The sequence below is a fragment of the Fukomys damarensis genome, unplaced genomic scaffold (assembly GCF_012274545.1).
Source record: "Fukomys damarensis isolate Sample0158 unplaced genomic scaffold, DMR_v1.0_HiC HiC_scaffold_27, whole genome shotgun sequence".
NCBI classification, from domain to species: Eukaryota; Metazoa; Chordata; class Mammalia; order Rodentia; family Bathyergidae; genus Fukomys; species Fukomys damarensis.
In genome coordinates, this window is record NW_022900939.1 from 40,671,133 (window position 1) to 40,690,761 (window position 19,629).

Genomic DNA, 19,629 nt, shown 5'->3' on the forward strand with positions numbered 1-19,629 from the left:
GAACTCAGGTCCTTGCACTTGCGAGGCAGGAGCAGAACCACTGAGCTAAATCCCCGGCCCAGAACGCTTTTTATTTAAATGTTGGACTGTCACATCTACCGAGCCTTTCAAGATGATTTTGATATCTTTTTCCCCTAGGAGCTCATTACCTGCGTCTCAGGAAGACAGCACTGACACATACCGGCTCTCATACTGAAGATCTCCTTTCGGTGGGAACTCAGCAAGCTGGCTGTACCATTTTCAAATCAGCTCACAGGTCTTCGGTATGATAAAGCCATTTTATTCACTGCAAGTAACTCCAACAGTGGCTTTCATTTTTCATTACTTACCAAGTCCTAAAAGATCAACAGTGGGCTCTGCAGCTTTTTTAGGGCTGGTACTTTTTTTAGGCTCCAATTGTTGATCTTCTTTCTTCTGTAGCTTTTAAAGTAAATAATCAAATTTATTAATTTTCTTAAATAAAGTAAATATTTAAGTCTCAATTAACTCTACAAACTTTTTAAAAGGTTAGTATAACAAAACTTATAAAACAGTGAAATGAAGCCTTGAGCGTGTACACAAAACACTAGAAAACGTGGTTCTTTTTTTGGAGTGCTGGAACTAGGGCCATCTCCAGCCCCAAATACGGTCCTTGAACCTGCAATGACCGTCCTTACACACTGCAATCCCAATAGTAAATATGCAAACTTAACTCTTCACTGTTCTTTACCACAGTGTCTGAAGAAATGTGCTTATTCCTTCTTAGCGAACATTAATGTACTGGTGGTGAAAGCTAGGGAAGGCCCTGGAGTCTTCATGAACTGCGTCAGTCCCACACCTCAGACACCACTGAAAAAGCCAGTGAAATGGTATTTGCGGTGTGCTATGGTCTAAACCTCAATGCTTCCCAAAAGTTGGAAGACGAGCAGATCACGGGGCACTATTACTCATCGGTGGTCTGATCCACTGGTGAGTTCAGGGCTGACTGTGCTATCAGAGCACACAGCCTGCTGGGGCGCATTCCCTGAGCTGTGACGGAGAAGGGTGTTTTCCTGTCTCTGACTCCTCCCCTCTCGCTCTCCTTCCTGGCTGCTCTGCCACCTTACACCATGTCTCACTGCCTTGGCACCAGCCTCCCATGGACTGAATCCCAAACAAGGACCCAAACTGAACCTCTCTTCCATTAGGGTGTGGGTTTGAGGTTTCATCCCAGCAACTGGAAAGTTGACTAGTATATTATCTTCTTCCTCCTGACTCTTCCCAAATTATTACTTTTTCAGTTTAAATTCTCAGGAGACCAAGTCACATCTGTACATTGCAAACTCTTCTAAAAATATATATAGGACATGGCAACTACTATATTCTCACATCTAAAATCCATGTCTCTATGAAAATAAAACATTCATTGATCCATTCTCACAGTATTCCTAAAGACCATTTCTACTGTCAAGCTTGACAAATTCAGAACTTAGTTGTTATGAGTTCACTTTCTGTTACTACTAAAGATGTGCACTCCATTTTCTAGGCTGCCCAAGCTAGGCTCGAACTTCTTATCCTGCCTCCGCCTCCCAGCATACTGGGACTACAGGTTTATATGGCCCTTCGCCTGGCCCACATGTGTAATTTCTAAGGACATGTATCCACCTTCCTTTTTTCAGTCATTATTATCTCCTCCTATATTTTTAAATCAATCTGCCCACTGATTTAATACTTACTAAATACCTACCATTTAGGTAGACACCAATTATTTCTTTATATACTTATTCTTTTTTTTTCTTTTTTTGAGACAGGGTCTCACTATGTAGTTGAGACTGACCTGGAACTCACTATGTAGCCCAGGCTGGTCTCGAACTCACAGCGATCCTCCTGCCCCAGCCTCCCGAGTGCTGGGATAACAGGTGTGTGCCACCACGCCCAGCTAGATACCTATTCTTTAATAACCTTCTCAATAAATATTAGCCCACAATTACATGAAGACATAATTATCCAGAAGTTTAACACAATCTCATATTCTCTATTCTTTCACTTTTATCACTTCAGTGTTTAACCCTCCTGTGTCAGTGAAGACTCATCTTGCTTAGCAAAAGGATTTCAAAATAATCTCAGGAGCTGGAGGTACAGTTCACTGGTACAGCACATACCTTGCAAGCTAGTTTAAATCCTCAGAACCATAAATAAATGAATGATTTCAAAGCATGGGGTTTTTGTTGTTGTTGTTGTTGTCTGAGACAGGGTCTCGCTGTATAGTCCAGGCTGGCCTTGAACTCATATGTAGCCCAGGCTGGCTTCAAACTCCCAGCGATCCTCCTACCTCAACCTTCCAAGTCCTGAGATTATAGGCGTGCGCCACCAAACCCAGCTGAAAACACAGATTTTAGTAATGAAGAAAGCAATGCTTCTCAACTGATTAAACTGTAGAATTTCTTTCCTCCTCCCCGCACCTCCTTTCCTGCCTTGTTTCTTCTGTTCATTCACTGCTGCACACCTGGGTTACTACAAACATTCAGTCTGACAAGGAAATCTGAGAACCCAGTGGACATGCAGATGAAAACTCCAAATGTTCCAGGACAGCGCCTTAGCAGCTCCCTGGGGAAGGTCCCACCACTGCATGCAGTACTATGGGGCTGCTGCTTACGCACACCAGGAACTTCAAAACCAACTGGAAAGCCTTCAGATAATTTGGACAGACTTACTCACTCTGCAAATTGACAAACTCGGACTCTGTATGTCAAGTGGGAAAAGATTATCTAAATTCTTAATTTTATACAATCCAAATTTAGAATTATTTCTTTAGAATAATACTTTACTCAGTTCTTTCACAGAGTGAAGCATTAAACAGTATTCACACCTGCGAGGAATTCATTCCTAGTCACATTCTGTGGTCTAAGAATGTAGAACCCTTTTGATCCAAGATGATTTTAAAAAAAAATTCAAATCCAAATTCTGGTTGATGATGCCTTTGCAACCAAATTAAAATTACCCTTTTCAGTACTGCTGACTAAAAAACTATCTGCCACTGTTTGAAAGGAGGATAAAAGCCAAATCAAACAACCAACAGGTCCTTTCAATAATTTCAATTCCTAGTCACAGAACTCCCACAATACAGAAAATCTTTCCTTCCAAATGTTCATGTATCTACGTCCTAAGGGTTTCTCTTCTTTAGAGATTTCAGTCCCATCATAATTTAAATTTCCACAGAAAATATGTAATAGAAAACATATGTACAGTTGTGCAGGGTACAGGGAAATGTGATGGAACAATAAGGGAATATCCTAATCATTTCATCAAACTGCAGATGTGACCACCTGCCATCTATTTTGTAGACTACAACTAGAAAATGTAATTAAAAGGGAGGAAGGAAGGAGGAAGGAAACAGTGCACTACACAACATAAGGGTATGTGTGAACTGTTTTGCACACACATGTGAGCACAAGTCTGGGTCATAGCACATGTTGTACCAAAGCGGTAGGTGAGAAACACTGCTCTAGAGATTTCTTTTTTGCTCCCATACTGGGTCAAACTAAGAATGAGAAACATCTATGCCATAAACCACACTACCCCAAACAGAGTTGGCTCTTCTGGGTGAATTTCAACAGTCACAAATTACCCTTAGAGCTGCTATCTGATAGTTTGCCTCACAAAGCAAAAAGGCAAAAGGATCAACCACTTTAAATGCTACCTTGTACCCTTCCATCCTCAAATCTTGCAGAGGGAGTGACTTAAGCCCATCAATGTGTGGCAAACACAACTTTTGAGATAACTCTTCTGTCTTCATACTAATCCAAGTCCTACCTTGAATGCATTAATTGGGATCTTACAAAAGTTGAATTCAGATGATACTCTTCTTTACATATAAAGTTAAAAATAAGAAATGTTTTATTTTAAAATATTCAATGACAGATTCACCTAAGCACCAAACTGCATAATTAAGCAATCTTCCTAAAAAAAAAATTTTTTTTTTTTTTTTTTTTTGTTAACAGGGATCAAACTCGGGACCTTGTGCTTGCAAAGCAGGAGAGCTAAATCCCCGGCCCTATCTTCCTAAAATTCTATACAAAGTAATATTTAATCTTTTAAAGCCGTGTGTGTGTGTGTGTGTGTGTGTGTGTGTGTGTGTGTGTAGATACAAATTTTCTGTGTAATGTTCTTAAATGACTTAAAAACTGAAAATTAATTCCCATTTATAATTAATGTTACTGATCTGTGTAAAATGACAGAAAGTCTTTATTTTTCCTAGTCCTAGAATAAGTAATTATATCTAAGAATACAGAGTCAGGGGATACATTTTATCTTATACACCATTACTATGAAGGTTCAAAAAAACTAAAATGTGGTGTGAGGATGGAGCTCAGTGACACAACCCTGCATATCAAGTGCGAAGTCCTGAGTTCAATCCCTGATACAAAACAAACAAAAACAACAATTAAAATGTGTGATTCGGGCTGGGGATTTAGCTCAGTGGTTCGGTGGCCTGCCTTGCAAGCACAAAGACCCGAGTTCAATCCCCGGTACCAAAAAATAAAATAAATTAAAATGTGTGCTTCTATAACACAAAGATATAGACTCAACATTTAAAAAACTTAAATACTCGAGTGTTGTTTTATCCTATGATGTTGTACATTCAAGATCAATGACATTTCCATTAAATTGAGAGCCAAAGCCTATTTCAAAAAATTACTACCTCCAGCCATTAAATCCTGTCTACCGCTGGGGCTGCTCCAGACTGCCACAGTACAGCTGATGAGACGGGTACTCAGGTCTTGACTCAAGAGGAAGAATGTCAATGCCTTAGCTACTTAGCTAGTGAAGCAGGAAGACAGCTGAAGCGATAATCTCCTCTCCTTGCTATACTGTATAATCCAGTGCTGCAAAATCAAACACTTAGTGTTATCAAGCTAGGAACAGTTTTCTTCTTTTCCTTCATTACAATATCCACAGCAACAAGGAAATGTGATGTCCTTCAAATAACAAGAAGGGAGTAGCAATACCCTATGTTTACCCTGAAAACCCTATCCCTTGGCCAAACTGGTCTACTTAAGTTTCTTCTACTTCTTTAAATACAAAGCATAGAAGCTTAATGTCAAAATTTAGAAGATTTAAAAATAAAAATACTGTCAGGAGTGGTGGCTCATGCTGGTAATTCCAGCACTTGGGAGGCTGAGGCAGGAGGATCTTCACAAGTTCAAGGCCAGCCTAGGGTAGAGTTCAATAGGCCAGCCGTAATTATACAGTGAGATCCTGTCTCAAAAATAAACAAATAAATAGCAACAAAAAAAGAATAAAAAATATCATCATCATGCTAGAAATTATGAACAGGGATTACTGAGTGGTGAAGTATCAATGCGTTGACAATCACATCTTCCCTCATACAGCGGTCAGCCTTTTGATAGCTGACATTCAGCTCCGTCACAGCAAGCAATATGCATAATTTTATTTTAAATTCCTCCACTACTAAAAACATCCACAGAGAATTTGCCTTTTAATAAGTGAAGAATGTTGTTGACTGTGAACAGGTAACCTCAAGCAAACTATAATTTATTAAGCAAAGTTTTCTAACAAGTAAGAGCATAGGTTTACACAGATAAAGCGATTTTATAAAATGTAATTTCCGTAGATTCATACTGACCAGATGTCTCATTCAAATCATTAAAGCTTGTATTAGCAGAAGCTGCACTACCCAATCTCTTTGTAATTCAAAGCACTACTCCACAGACTGAGGATCCAAATTAGTTTCCAACTGCTACAGTGACCACCATTCCCTATCCCTTTAAATATCAGCTGAACTCTGGAACATAATTCACTATGCCTTAGTGGGCCAGTTAATGTAGATAATAGCATTAACACATAAGAATAGGGAAGCCATACAACTTTCTAAATTGTAGAATTACTCAGAATTTTCTTTCAAAATGGACTATATCTCATTATCTATAATCAATCCAACATTCACACACTCCTCCAACAGGAACAGCCGTAAAACCTATCATGTCTGACTCTCTTCTTTTCAAGTTAAGAAAATAAAGTCACAAAATATATCCAAAGCTCCATAAGTACCTAAATGATGGAGGTTAATGTCCTGACAGGGCCCCTTCTCCTGCACCAAGATGCACGTCACTGAGTAATTTCTATTTATCATGAATCAGATTTTAAAATGAATATAAATTAAGCACCTCTAATGCAAAATGCCGACAGGCTCCAAAATCCAAAACTTCTGATTGCCCTTGTGGTTGAGACCGCATATTTCCCTCTAAAAAGGCTCACTGTGCCGCAGGCATGGGCAAGGGCTATCTTACCGGTGGACTAATCGCCTGATGAGATCTGATTTCATAGCAGCATCAGCAGGTCCTAGAAACTGAAGCTGAGGCCAAACTGCAGGGACTGTATCTGGCCCTGGGTCCCTCTGTGTCTGGCTCCTACCCTTTCTCTCTGCTCACTAGCTGCCATGAGGTAAGGAGCTCTGCCCCACCGTGCCCTTCTACCTCATGTTTTACCTCTTCTCAGATCTGCGGCAAGCCATGGACTGAAATCTCTGACATCATAAACCAAAATAAATCTTTCCTACCTTAAGTTCATTTCCCGATGATGAAAAGCTGGCTAACAAAGTCATCAACATGGCAGGCAGCACGAATGAAAATTCTGCACTGACCTCACGCAACAGATCGCAGCCGAAACACGGGTGTGTCATACTTGTCATTCACAGCCCCAAGGGGAAAAAGACCCTGTCAGCCCCTTCGAGTGTAATACATAGGCTGTGTCATGCACAAAAATCATTCAAAATTATTGTATACGATTACTTTCAGGCTACGTGTACAAGGTGCCAGTAAAACACAAATGAACTATTTAGGTTCGAGCTCAACCTTCAAAATATCTTATTATGTACATGAAAATATTCCAATATCCAAAAATCCGAAACACTTCTGGTCCCAAACACTGTGGGCAAGGCTTATTCAATTTGTATTTACACGATGCTTAATAATACTCATCTTCCAATAAGACAAAGAGAAACCACAATAAAGGACTCACAATCTCAGAAAGGATCAAGGCAAGTGCGTAAGTAATTTTAATTTTAAGCAGAATATAAAGAGCACATGAAAGATATAAGATACGAAGTTCAAAAGTTATGGTCATGAAATGACTGGGCTTTTAAAGAGTGAGAGTTACTTTTGGGAACATAAAGATAGGAGGGAGTCCAACAGACGGAACTGATGAAGGCGTCACAAGAAGAAAACTGACTTCAGGCAGAGGAAAGGGTGTTAGATGGTGGGTGTATGACTCAACCAGAGTTCTACATGAGAAGGAACAGAAGATTGAAAGTTTTTGTTTTATTTTTATTACTGCATTCCCACAACGTGGAAGGACCTCAACTGCCAACTACTGTGCAGACAGCGAGCGATCTTCAAAGTGGGTAGCTAAAAGACGCCGCCACTCCAGGGAGACCAGAGGGAGACCGGAGAGAGACCGGCTGTCAGTGCTGGAGGCCGCGGGGTGTTGGTCAGAGCACAGCCAAGCAAGATGGACGTCACTGCCTCCACTGCCTCCGCAGAACTGGAGGCAGAAAGAGACAGCACAGTCCCAGAGCGCTAGCCTCCCTGGGCACCTGCTGACGTCTTCAAGGCAAGTTGACTCCTTACTAAAATTTTCAGTAAAAATTCATGAATAATGAGTTACTCAAAAGAGGCTGAGTTATTATACATACTGCCATATACACAGAGGGAATTCAAAGCCGGGCTCATCCACACTTCCAACTCCAGGGGCAGCCATAACTACACGTATCTGTGTGCGTGCTCTCACATCTCAAATGGTATCCAATCCTGCTTAAAGCTAGCTGTTTCATGGGAGACACAATCTCTCTCGTAACTTTGCTCCACTATCTCATTTATATTCAGAATTTGTTAGATTCCTTTTTTCTTTACCATTCTTCATAATGTACTTATTCTAGGTCTTTTTCCACATTAAGCCTGTCAATACAGCGTTGTGTTTTTCTGAACTTAATATTGCTTCGTAAGTTATATTTTTTAGGGTCTCCCTTTTATTTCCCTAAGCGTAAGCATATCTTTCAGTGAATGTTCTCTATGTGGCCTAGGGACACCACTGCCCCAAACAACATTTTAACAAGGGTGAGAAAGATCGAGAATTTACATAATTTTCAAAATTGGAAGTAACCTTGAAGACACTTAATTCATTATGTGATTTTTTGTTTGTTTGTTTTGAGGCAGGGTCTCACTATGCAGTTCAGGCTGTCTTTGTATTCACTATGTAGCCCAGGCTGGCCTGGAACTCACGGCGACCCTCCTGCCTCTGCCTCCCCAAGTGTTAGGATTACAGGCATGTGCCACCATTATGGCTCATTATGCAATTTTTAAAAAGAACATTAACCTTTCTCTCCTGTGTTCATACATCCTGTAAGAAAGTTTTTCAGTGCCACGGAATGAGTGAATATGACACAGCATACTCTGTATTTGGGATTTAGCTCAGTGGTTCCAGTTCAAATCCCAGTACCAAAAAACAACAAAATAAACAAATGCAGTTTCCTCTTCAGCTAACTTGCAACAGGGCAATGAAAGGATGAACGTGTGGGGACCTGGCCGGGAGTACACGGCTGAACTGTGGGGCAAAACCAGGCGGGCTTTGTGAGGAGTGACAAGTGCAGATTTAGTGAAGCCTGCTGTGCCTGCCCTGTGTCTTCCGCTTTTCCCCAAGGGAACTGCCCAGCCTGGAGCCATTTCCCTGCCCAAACTGCTTTTCCTCGGCTTTCTCTTACACTGCTATTCTAGAGAAAAGCCTCAGAATTCCAGGCTTGGGGCTTCTCCTGGGAGTCTCCTTGATGCTGGGTCCCGTGGGCTGTCCGTCTGGGTGCTGGCGGGGACCGAACAGTTCGCCTCCAAGCAATGTCTGGCCACCTGGTCCACAACATGCCGTGTGGGGCAGAGCTCAGCAGACACCACACGTTGGGTCATCTAAATCCTCCTATGTCTGTTCTTTTCATGTAAAGAAGTGTAGATTTGGAAGCCATCAGCATACCCTAAACAGTCAAAGCTACATGACTGGTGACTGGCTAAGCACATCTAGGCAGAGTATGAAGGAACCGGAGCCCCGCCACGTTCCGAGGACCGGCGGAGAAGGCACCCAGGGAAGGACATGTGGAAGAAGAGCCAACGAGATGAGCGCGAACGCACAGGACCGCGACGAGAATGTGCTCCAAGAAACGGACTCTGTGGAGCGGCACACACCTCTCACCCATTTACTGGGGACTCTTGTGAGGCCAGCCCAGGAAATTTAGTGGCATCCTGTCTTAAAAGAAAAATCGAAAGGACTGAAGGTGTAGTTCCATGATGAGGTGTTTGCCTAGAAAGCACAAGGCCCTAGTTTCAATCCCTAGAACCACAACAGGGAGTAGAGAACTGAGAAATTACGAACGGTGGGATCTGGCAACATGGAGGTAACTGGTGACCTACAGTTTAAGGCGCCTCAGGACAGTGCGGGCCTGGACTGAGGAGAAAACCCTAAGACAGGGTGAAGAGTGACCACAGATGACCTTCTCAAGCAGGGCGGTAGCTAGAGGGGGCATAAGGAAGAGGACAGGATGAACAGAGGAGGAAGCTGAGGAGGGAGGAAGAGGAAGGGAACACAGGCGGAAGCCACGAGCCAAGGTCCCAGGGCAGGACCCGCCGGATTCACAGGGAGCACCGCTGGCACGAGCACAGGCAGGCTGGTTGCTTGGGGGCATCAGGAGTGAGGGAGTTCCTTACAGCTGCTGTTTTCTCTGAAAAAAGGCAAAACGCTATTGAAAGGAGGTGTGCAACATGCTAACATGGAGAGGAGAAGGCATGGAAAATTTCAAAAGAGCAGAGAGCAAACCTACTGGGAGAGCAGGGCTGAGTGCAGCAGTCGGGCCGCTCAAGTGAGATCCACAGCCACAAGCCGAAGGCGAGACCGGTCAGCAGACAGACTGGGCTCGGCAAAGGGCATGGGACAGGCCCGCAACAGAGCTGACTCAGCGCAGGGCGGACAGGAGTACGGGGGAAGAGAGCAGGGGATTCGGGCAAGCGGAGCGAGACCGCGGTCTCAGGCAGCTCAGGAGGCTATTCCAGTGTTTCTGTCTTGAGGCACATGTAAAATCAGTGTCTTCAGCAATTTTCTCTCCTTCAGTTCTCAAGGGCCTATTGCTCACTACCAGATCCTTATTTAATAATTATAAGGGGCGTGAACTATACTGGGTAGATGCTGAAAAATGACACGTTAAGGAGTGATTCCCTGCACCCAATGATTAGTGTGTGTGTCCAGCCATCAGCAAAGAGGGCTGCTCTGGTTTGGATGAATGTTCTCCCAAGTCTTGTGCAGGACAGGCCTGTGTTGCTACTGGGAGATGGTGGAGACTGTGGAAGGCACAGGCTAGCGGAGGTGTTCTAGTTGTGGGAAGCACACCCTCAAGGGTATCATGAGACTGTGGTGTGTTCCCCTCTCTCATACCCCTCTGTGAGGCGGGCAGCTCTGCTATAACATGAGCTCCTGCCACAATGCCCTGCCTCGCCACAGGCCCAAACCCAAGAGGACCAGCCGACACGGACTGAACCTCCAAACTGCGAGCCAAAATAAAACTTTTCCCTTTAAAAGCTGATTAACTCAACTTTTTATCACACTAACAGAAAGATGGCGGTTTGGATCTAAAACGCCCCCCAAAATTATTTGTGTTCAGTGCATGGATCATGAGGCTTCTAACTTTACCAGTGGATTAATCCATTGATGGATTCGTAATTTTTTCTTTAAAACAGTTGTGGGGGATTAACTAACAGCCAACCTAGAACCCGGCTGAACTGAGTCAGTGTGGTTCTGGGCGTGCGTGCACTGTGTGCCAACGGCATACAAAGAGAACTGGAGCGGAAGCTCATCTGCTCTTGATTTTCTTGCCACAGCTGGTTTTCCTGATATGAACTCAGGGGAGCTCAGGTCCTCACCCTCATGAGGGAATGCTGCTGTTCTCATCAGGGGAGCTCTGATCTTCACCTTGAGCGTAGCTCCTAGCTTTAGTGTAGACTTTCTGGCTTCGACCACTGGCCTTTGGGCCTTTGCAGGGGCAGATTCTCCATGCGGACTTGCATGAGACGTCGCCATGGGCTCTAGGCCTCTGGCTGGACTCGTGGAGGGCACTGCTATGGCATCCAGGCCCTCAGCTGGATCCTTCGGGTCTCTAGCATGTAGACAGATTTCTTGCACTCCTCTGCATTTGACTTTTTTAGGTGAATATTATAAAATAATCCTGTAAGTTGTGTGTCCTGTGTTAAATCTATTCCCTTGCAAACGGCAGTACGGAGAACTGAAGCCAGGACCTCCGGTGTCAGGCTCACCATACCACGGAGCGACATTCCCAGCCCTGAGTTAACATGTGATGGCACTGCTGGGACCTGATGGAAACCCAGGAGGTGGGGCCTGGTGAAGGAGTGGGCCCTAGTGTCTTGTCCCTGGCCCATTCCTCTCCGGCTCTCGCTCTCTCTCTCTCTCTCTCTGCTTCCTGGACACCATGAGGCGAAGGGCCTCCTTCACCACAGCCATCCACCGTATTTCTGCCACATCACAAGCCTAAAAGCAATGGAGTCAGACAACCAGGAACTGAAACCTCTGAAACGGTGAACAAAAACAAACCTTCCCTCTTTTGAGTTGATTCTCTCAAGTCTCTTGGCACATACAAGGGTCACATTAGCTAATATTAAACCATATGAACCAGAAAAGAAAATAGATATCTGAGAACATACTTCTACCTTTCCTACCTTCAAGTAATGTTTGAGCAGTGGGTCAGAAAGAGCGAATGAGTGAGAGGCGAAGTCCTCGTATGGCTTGCGTCTAGCTGTCCCTCCAAAGCCTCATACAGTCACGGTTGGGCCCTTTTCAGAGGTGGCTGGATCTAGAGTGTATAATGCTGGGATCAAGGGTAGGTGATCACTAGATCAGTCCACTGACTGGGTTGGCAAGGTTCTGGGTGTGGATAATGGGTGTGAGTGCTGCCTACACTGAGGGCTGCAGCCTGGACAGAAAGAGGGCTGCTGCGATCACTTTCTATGTCGCTGCTTTGCTGCCAACTGCCTGCCATGAACTGTTTCCCCTCTTTGATGCCCTCTGCCAGGCCACCCTGCTTTGGAGCCAGCTGACTATGGACTGAAACCTCTACAAAAAATAACCTTTTTCTCTTTAACTTTGGGTGTCAGGTATTTGTGTCAGCAAGGAGAAAAGTAACTAAGACAGGATCATACCTCTGCTTGTAGGTTCTGCTCAGTTTTTATAGAAGAAAAGAATGGAGGGAGGGGTTGAGAGCACAAGTACAAGACAAAAGGTTTCCTCCTCTTTCTAACCCCCGCCTCTCATCTTTCCCCTGGAATGGAATCTCTTACAAATATTTGTTTCCAGTGTGTCTCTGTGCTTCCAATGCTGGAAGAGAACTCATCACATAAAAGATGCTCAATGACTGAACTTAGAAAACCCAAGAAAGCACAGAGAGAATTGTTGATCGTGGATCAAATGGGCAAGGTGGGACCTAAACAAACACCGCTGTCCCTGGAGGTTCTTAAAATTCAACTCGACGGCCAGACCAGTACACACCTGGCTGTCAGAAGGAAAGCAAAGGCACGGTACCCAAAATGCCAGTTTTCAAAAAGCAAATCACAACTACATGTCCTGATGAGACTGCAAGCTCTATACACAAGGGCAGGGATTTTGGTCTGATTGCTCCCTGCTGTACTCAGGAGCCAGTCTCAGGTCACAAAAATTATTTGAATAATCTGCACATATTTTCAGGGTTAGGCAGATGAGAGACCCATGCAAAAACAGTATAGCCTTTTCTTAGAATATCTTTTTAAAATGAAGCTTCAATCACGAACGCTCCGAGTTCCAGAGTCCATATTCTTATTACCATGTTGCCATCACTTAGCAGAGACAGTGTTCTGAATCAATCCTGAAGCAATGCTTAGGAAATTCATGCAACAGATGAGAGCAGGCTGCTGTTTCCCGGGGAGCACAGCCACTGCTCACCTCAGCCCACAGCAGACATTCATGGGACTGGAATGAACTCTATCAGCACCTCCCCCTAAAAAAGATTTCCTCCATGAATTAGGAGTGATGTGTCCTTAGGTATATTTTTCTTTCTGAATCTTATGGCAACTACACTGAAACTTTCTAGAGTTACAACACATAAAATGCTTATCAGCACAGTGTACAGCACTCAGCAGAAACTCGGGAGTGCCCTTCTTTCCTGCCCATCCCTGCCTCTGGACGCTGCTGTACTACGCTGCTAAGCTGCAAAGCACATCAGTTAGGCGTGCTCAGCCGGAAGGCAGACTCCAGGTCCTCATCACAAACACAATAATAACAGTTCTCGACCTCACAGAATTGTCTTCAGGAATATATATAAGTAAATACTTAAAGGGTGCAGAGCAGCACTTGTCCGATTTTGAGCACCGAGTAACTATTTACCATTTCATTGCCTTCAATGACCCATCTGAAATGACAGCCCCTGTATCTCGGCTGCAACATTCTTAACCACAGCTTTCACTTAGTAGAACTACTTTCTATAAAAGCATTTGGTGAGGAAGTATTTCTCTTATTTTCTATTAAAGGAAATTTCTAATTTACTAAGAAGAACTGTAAAGCTTGCATGCTTACTGAACAAAAGCCTCTATTTCATTAAATAGGAAATGAAAGCTTTGCACATAAAGTAATTGGATTTCTTCCTTTTTTATTGTTTCACTTGCAATAAAGCTTTAAATGACTACAAAAACATTTCAAAAATTCCATGAAGGAAAAAAACGTTTCCAATTTACTAGAAAACCTGTAATAGAACCTAAAATATGGTTTGCTGCCACAATCTATACATTCTTTAGCATCACAGTTACTTTAATAATAAGCAAGTATTAAAAAGCTATTGCAACTTCAGCAGGCTCCTTTTAGGCTTGAGAGCACTTTGGTGTATAGGTTTTAATGCATTTTAAGTGAACAGTCATTTAACCAAGTGTGGTTACTATATTACTGCTTTCTGCAAGACAGTAATTCTTATTTTAGCAGTTCAATTTTTTTTAACTAGGTAAAAGGGTAAGAACAGAGAAAACTCTTGGGTAAAAAGAGCTTTCACACAGCAAAGTTGTTTTACACTAATTAAATTATTTACTCATTTGAAGGTAGCCTTTCAAATGCCAAGGCATTCACTTGTTAGCATCAACTAATAAAAGTATACTGATTTTTATAACCACCAGAGGTATTCTTAAAGTGACAACACCAAATTTTAGTGAAAAATACAAAGCAGTTCAAGCGAACAGAAGAGTGCAGCAAAGAGAACATAAGATGGTTCGATCACTTTCCAAAAATCTGGCAGAAAGGCTCAAGCCAGAAATATACACACCCTCTGAGCCAGCAGTTCTAGTGTTAGATCTCTTTCTAGGAAGATGTGTGCATGTTTCAAAAGCACTACAAGACTGTCCACATAGCTTTTATTCATCGAAACCTTAAGTCAGAAACTACTTAAAATATTCACCAACAGCAGAATGGAAAAAAAAAAAATACAGCATATGCAGACAACAGAATAATGCTCAGCAATAAGAAATGAACAGGTCAATTTCCCAGACAACGATAAGCAAAGCAAACCACAGAAAGAATAGTACTTTATGATTCTATATACATAAAATTCAAAAGCAGACAAAACTTAACCTATGTTGATAGAAATCAGAATAGTGGTTAACTGAGATAGGATTGAGCTAGAGAGTCTAGAGATGCTACTCATGGTTTGTATGGTTACCTGTGCACTGGTTTCATGAGTGCATACAGTTGTAAAAATTCCACTGAGCTATAAACTTAAAAGCTAAATATATATCCCCAGCCATCTCTAGTGGGTATAAAAATCAACACAATATTTTTATCAGTGGATGTTAACAAAGGTTAAATATTTTAAAATACTACTTTAACTTATAAAATGTATAAAGTTACAAATCATTTTCTGATAGATATACACTCATGATACATTAACCAACTTTTAAAATCCAGCTTTCTGCTGAAAAACAAATCATCTTAAAAAATGTGGGGAGGAATTTCAACAGCAATTTCAAGCGTACCTAGCGATATTTTATAATACTGGTTTTACTACAAAGAAAGGATAGAGATCAAACCTTAAACTCTACAAGGACTACATCCAGAAGTTACTGGTTATTCATTCCCTGAACTAGTCACTTGTATTGATAAGTTTCTTTATGTATGATAGGTTAGCCTATGTAAAATGAAGAGTGTGGAGATTTAAACATTTAAAGAAGTTTTCTACAGTAAAAGTAGGCTTCCAAACTAATGCATATCACAAAAAGTGAATCAACTCACTATGCATAACGGAAAACGAACAAAACCCTGACGACTGCCTAGATGGAGGTTTCTGTCCTGTTTGCCCTGTATTACTCTGAATAAAGCTTTCAATTTTCCCCTAGCCTCTACACCCAGGCATATCAATACGCAGCTCCATCAACCGTGACTATTTCCTTACTTTCCACTAGGTATGCAGAAAAATGACATGAAAGTCTATAAACAGTACCTCTACCGGTATATCGAACAGATACACTGCTTGCCTCTGTAAATTATGTGGGGTATGTTATTTAATAAAAGGAAGATATTCCCACAAGATATAAATACAAGGAAGATTTGAAATCATTTCTAATGTTTCACTTGTATAATTCTGTGGTCAACCTGCTGCTAGAGTTTCATCTTTAATGTGGCCCCTCAGTCACATTTCTCAAGTCCAAACATGACAAAATAGTAAAGAGAAACCCCAAGAGTGGTCCGGTTCAGCATGGGGGTCGACCTTTACCCTCAGCTGAAACCAAGGGGAAGGCAAGGCAGACAGAGGGCTGACGCCACCGTCCCTCAGGGCTGTATGGTGGGACGTATACATAAGAACAGGGGACTTCGGGTCCAGCCCGGGCCTGACGACAGGCCTGTCCAAAACAACCTCAGGCAGATGCTTACTGCTGCTATTCAGCGTGAAGTCCTCTTGCTATTATCAGCATTCAATTTTAAGTAACAAAATACGTGGCACCCTATTTGAAAATCTTACAAATATTAATACTGTTCTAATGTGGCTTCAGTAAAATGTTACATAAAAGCCATACCAAGGATACTCCCTTTTGGGCAGTCACTTTACCCCCGCGTAGATAAAGACAAACAGTTCTCACCATTCACCGAGCAAGCTTTTTTATATATATTTTTTTCAAGCTGTTTTTCTTTTTTAAAAATATATTTTCAAGTTATTTTATCCTTACTTTAGAGAATAATAAAAGGAATGAGGTACTTACTCCATTGCAAAATTCGTTAAGAATTAAAACACAGCAAACCCAGATTTTAAAGAATTTCCCTGAAATGGCAAACACTGTTGAATGAAATTATCATAAATGAACACAAAACTTGTCTTATAAATACTGATTCAGATTTCACACAGGACTCTAGTAAGTTCTAACTTACAGCTACTTAGGGCTCCCTGGCAAAATGGCCAGAGTTAATCTTGGAACAATTACCACAATTACCAAGGAAATTACCAGACTACTACAGCGGAGTCACAAAAAGACTGAGCAGCCAAACTGAAAAGGTTTCCCAGCAAAGAACAAAAGCTGCAGTCCACAGAAATACAGAAGTTATGTTTAAAAGTCATGACTTCATGGGAATTCCCCCGTTCCCAAAAAAAACCTTCTAAATGGTCACAACAGAAAATCTGAATGAATCCATTTCGAAAACTGTTGCAGTAAGGCAAAGAATCAAGCTCTCTCTTCTAAATTACACCATCAGGTAAGTCAACCTATTCAAAACATTCTATTAGATAGAGAATAAATAATAGAATTGGGATGTAATAATTTTCCTTCCCTGATGAAATGCTGGAAATAGGCATTGAAGCAAATGGCTGCTAACACTGAAAGACAGGACAGTCAGACATGAGGAGCTTCACAGAGAAATTCATACCACTATACAGCAATTCCATTCCTCTACCCTTTTGTAAAAAAAAATACAGAGAACAAAAAATTACGGAGATGTAAATCAGCCTATGTCACACTACAGGCAACTCCCTAAGGAAAAAGATCCCTTTCTCCAACCAAGTAAATGTCAATGAAAAAGTTTTAAAAGGTGAAGAGGGAATTTCTAGATTAAAAACTGAAAGCACATACCAACTTTCACTGCATTTTGTTGTAAACTAACAAAGTGGGGGACAATATCACTTTGGAATTCTAAACACTTTATGTTTGATGGTATTAAGAAATTAGGAATAACACTGTCTACATTGGTATATATGGTAAGGTTATTTTGTTACTGCTTTTATCTCTGTTGAAGACGTAATGAAATATTTACAGAACACTATCTCAACCCCATGAGAACAGCTATTATCAAAAAGACAAGTCTGATGGCCCACTGACCGACAACTAGACTGGCGTAAAGGGGAAGTGAGGAAGGACCGATCTGCTCCTGTTTCTTCCGAGGAGTTCCTCCGGTCTTCGCCTTCCCCTTGGACGTCATCTCCTGGTTCCAGCGCGGGCCCTTCAGCCTTTCACTGCAGACGCATCGGCCTCCTGATCTGGACTCTGCAGTGAGCTCCTGACCTTCGACTGAGTCCTTGGTCTCCGATGTGCAGACGGCCTCTCCGCACTCTGCCTCCTCCGACTCTGAGGGCCGCTGTAAGCCGGTCTCGTAAACTCACACACATCTGTTTCCCTAGTGAGCACCGGCTGATTCAGATGGAGTCAATGCTGTGATCCCCCCGGGCCCACACAGTCTGCGAGGTCTAGGGCTCCGCAGCTCAAGCAGATTCTAATCGAGATCAGCACCGTGTTGTAAAGCCCAAATTTAAAAAACAAGCTTTTTAAAAATGAATTTATAGATAAAATGGTACATTCGCTAGAATTTGTTTCTAAGTAACAGAAGGACAGTAAAGGTATAGACCGAAACGAGCAGACGTGACAGGACTTGATCACTGAAGCGAACCCAGGTATGGAGACATCTGACATCTCCCACAAAGTCTAACAAATGGGATATGTTTGTAGACCGAGAGTCTGCCAAAACACTGCGCCCACACTTCGCCGTTCTGCCATACTGATAGATGTCTAGGAGCTCACAGCCACCGCTCTGAGCGCCTCCTGTATGTAGAGGTCCGCAGTAACTGGCATTCACCTCTTGTCTCGGTAAATTTAGTATTAAATACTTAGATAAGTTTTTCTTTTCCTGATGTCCTGATATATACTTTTTGTGAGAAATAAATGCCAAAGACTTACAATCTCATAAAAAAGTGAAATTTATATGAGCAGTGTAACAAGCTTATCTGATAATTAACTTTTTAAAAAAGGTTTCTTATAATTATAAATGTTTGTTTCAAAGACAATTGTCAACATCCTTCATCTTCTGAAGTGGGTATAAAAGGTCACTCTACTCCCTATGGGTCTTACTCAATTATATTTAGTTTTCAAGGAGCTTAAAACAACCTTCCAAGAGCAAGGTCCTGAGTTTGATCCCCTGTAACAAAAAGTAGTAGTAGTAGTAGTAGTAGTAGTAGTAGTAGTAGTAGTAGTAGTAGTAGTAATGCGGACTGGGAATGTAGCTCATGGAAAAGCATTTATAGCATTCAGGAGTCCCTGTGTTCAATCCCCAGCACTGAAAAAGAAAAGGGAGGCAGGGAAGACCAATACAATATACAACATAAAAGAAACAAAGAACACTTTCAGTAAGAACTGGAGTGTTTCCTTGTCATTTAAAAACATAGAAATTTCTAATCCCAGCACTCCAGGAGGTTGATGCAGGAAAATCCCACATTCAAACTCATCCTGGGCAATTTAGTGAGACTAAAGTCTCCAAAAAGGGGTGGGAGCTGGGCCCAGAGCAAAGACCTGGTATCAATGCAATCCCCAGTTCCACCAGAACAAAACAAAAGCATCCCAGGAACCTTTTTAATGAAGGCAGACATTTTAATCTGCGACTGAGAATGAAGGAGAAAAGGCTGTTTTTCTGAAAGCAACAAATAAGGTCTTGCAGAAAAATAGGACAGTCCTACACTCCATTTTTTATCACTGGAAGGAAACGTGTTTACACAAGAAATCAAGCAGATCTTCCCCCCAGACGCTTAATTAAAATCAATTATAAGGGAGTAACCAGGGGTGGCAGCTTTCTCATACAGCCGAGCACTAGGGAATCGTGCCTCGTGTTAGCTTTCCATTACTGTGACAAAACCTGAGACGACCAGCATGAAAGAAGGAAAAGTTCATTTTGGTCATAGTTTCAGAGGTCCGTGTGCCCAGGACATAACAGCAGGAGCGCTTGGTGCAGGAAGCCTGTTCGCCCATGGGCTGTGGGGAGGGCAAAGAGAGAAGACTAGAAAGGGCCAGGTCCTAGTGATACAGGACAGATGTAACCCCAACCTGCTAGGTGTCCGATGTGGTAATTGTTATAAATGTATGTCCATCTTTCACTAAGCACTTCTCTTTACCAATGCAATAAAGTTGAAAATCTAGTCATCAAAGTCTTTCAGGAGATAAAATACAAAGAGGAGACAGAATAATGATACAGTTTTTCAGGTGGTGATAATCACACTAATGACTTTTATTGGTATTTGAAATGATTCTATTTACTGTCCATAGGAAGGCAGGAATTTCTATTACTGTCTAC

At 42.1% G+C, this 19,629-nt stretch overlaps 1 protein-coding gene across 4 annotated transcripts in view; it reads right to left on the reverse strand.

Moving 5' to 3' along the window:
- Positions 1 to 19,629, reverse strand: part of Smap1 (small ArfGAP 1) — a 100,063-nt gene that overhangs the window by 21,189 nt on the left and 59,245 nt on the right. For all 4 annotated transcript variants that reach the window (XM_033756784.1, XM_010617855.3, XM_033756785.1 and 1 more), the window contains one exon: positions 330 to 420. In XM_033756784.1, the coding sequence (XP_033612675.1) occupies positions 330 to 420 (91 nt within the window). The remainder of the gene's footprint in view (positions 1 to 329; positions 421 to 19,629) is intronic.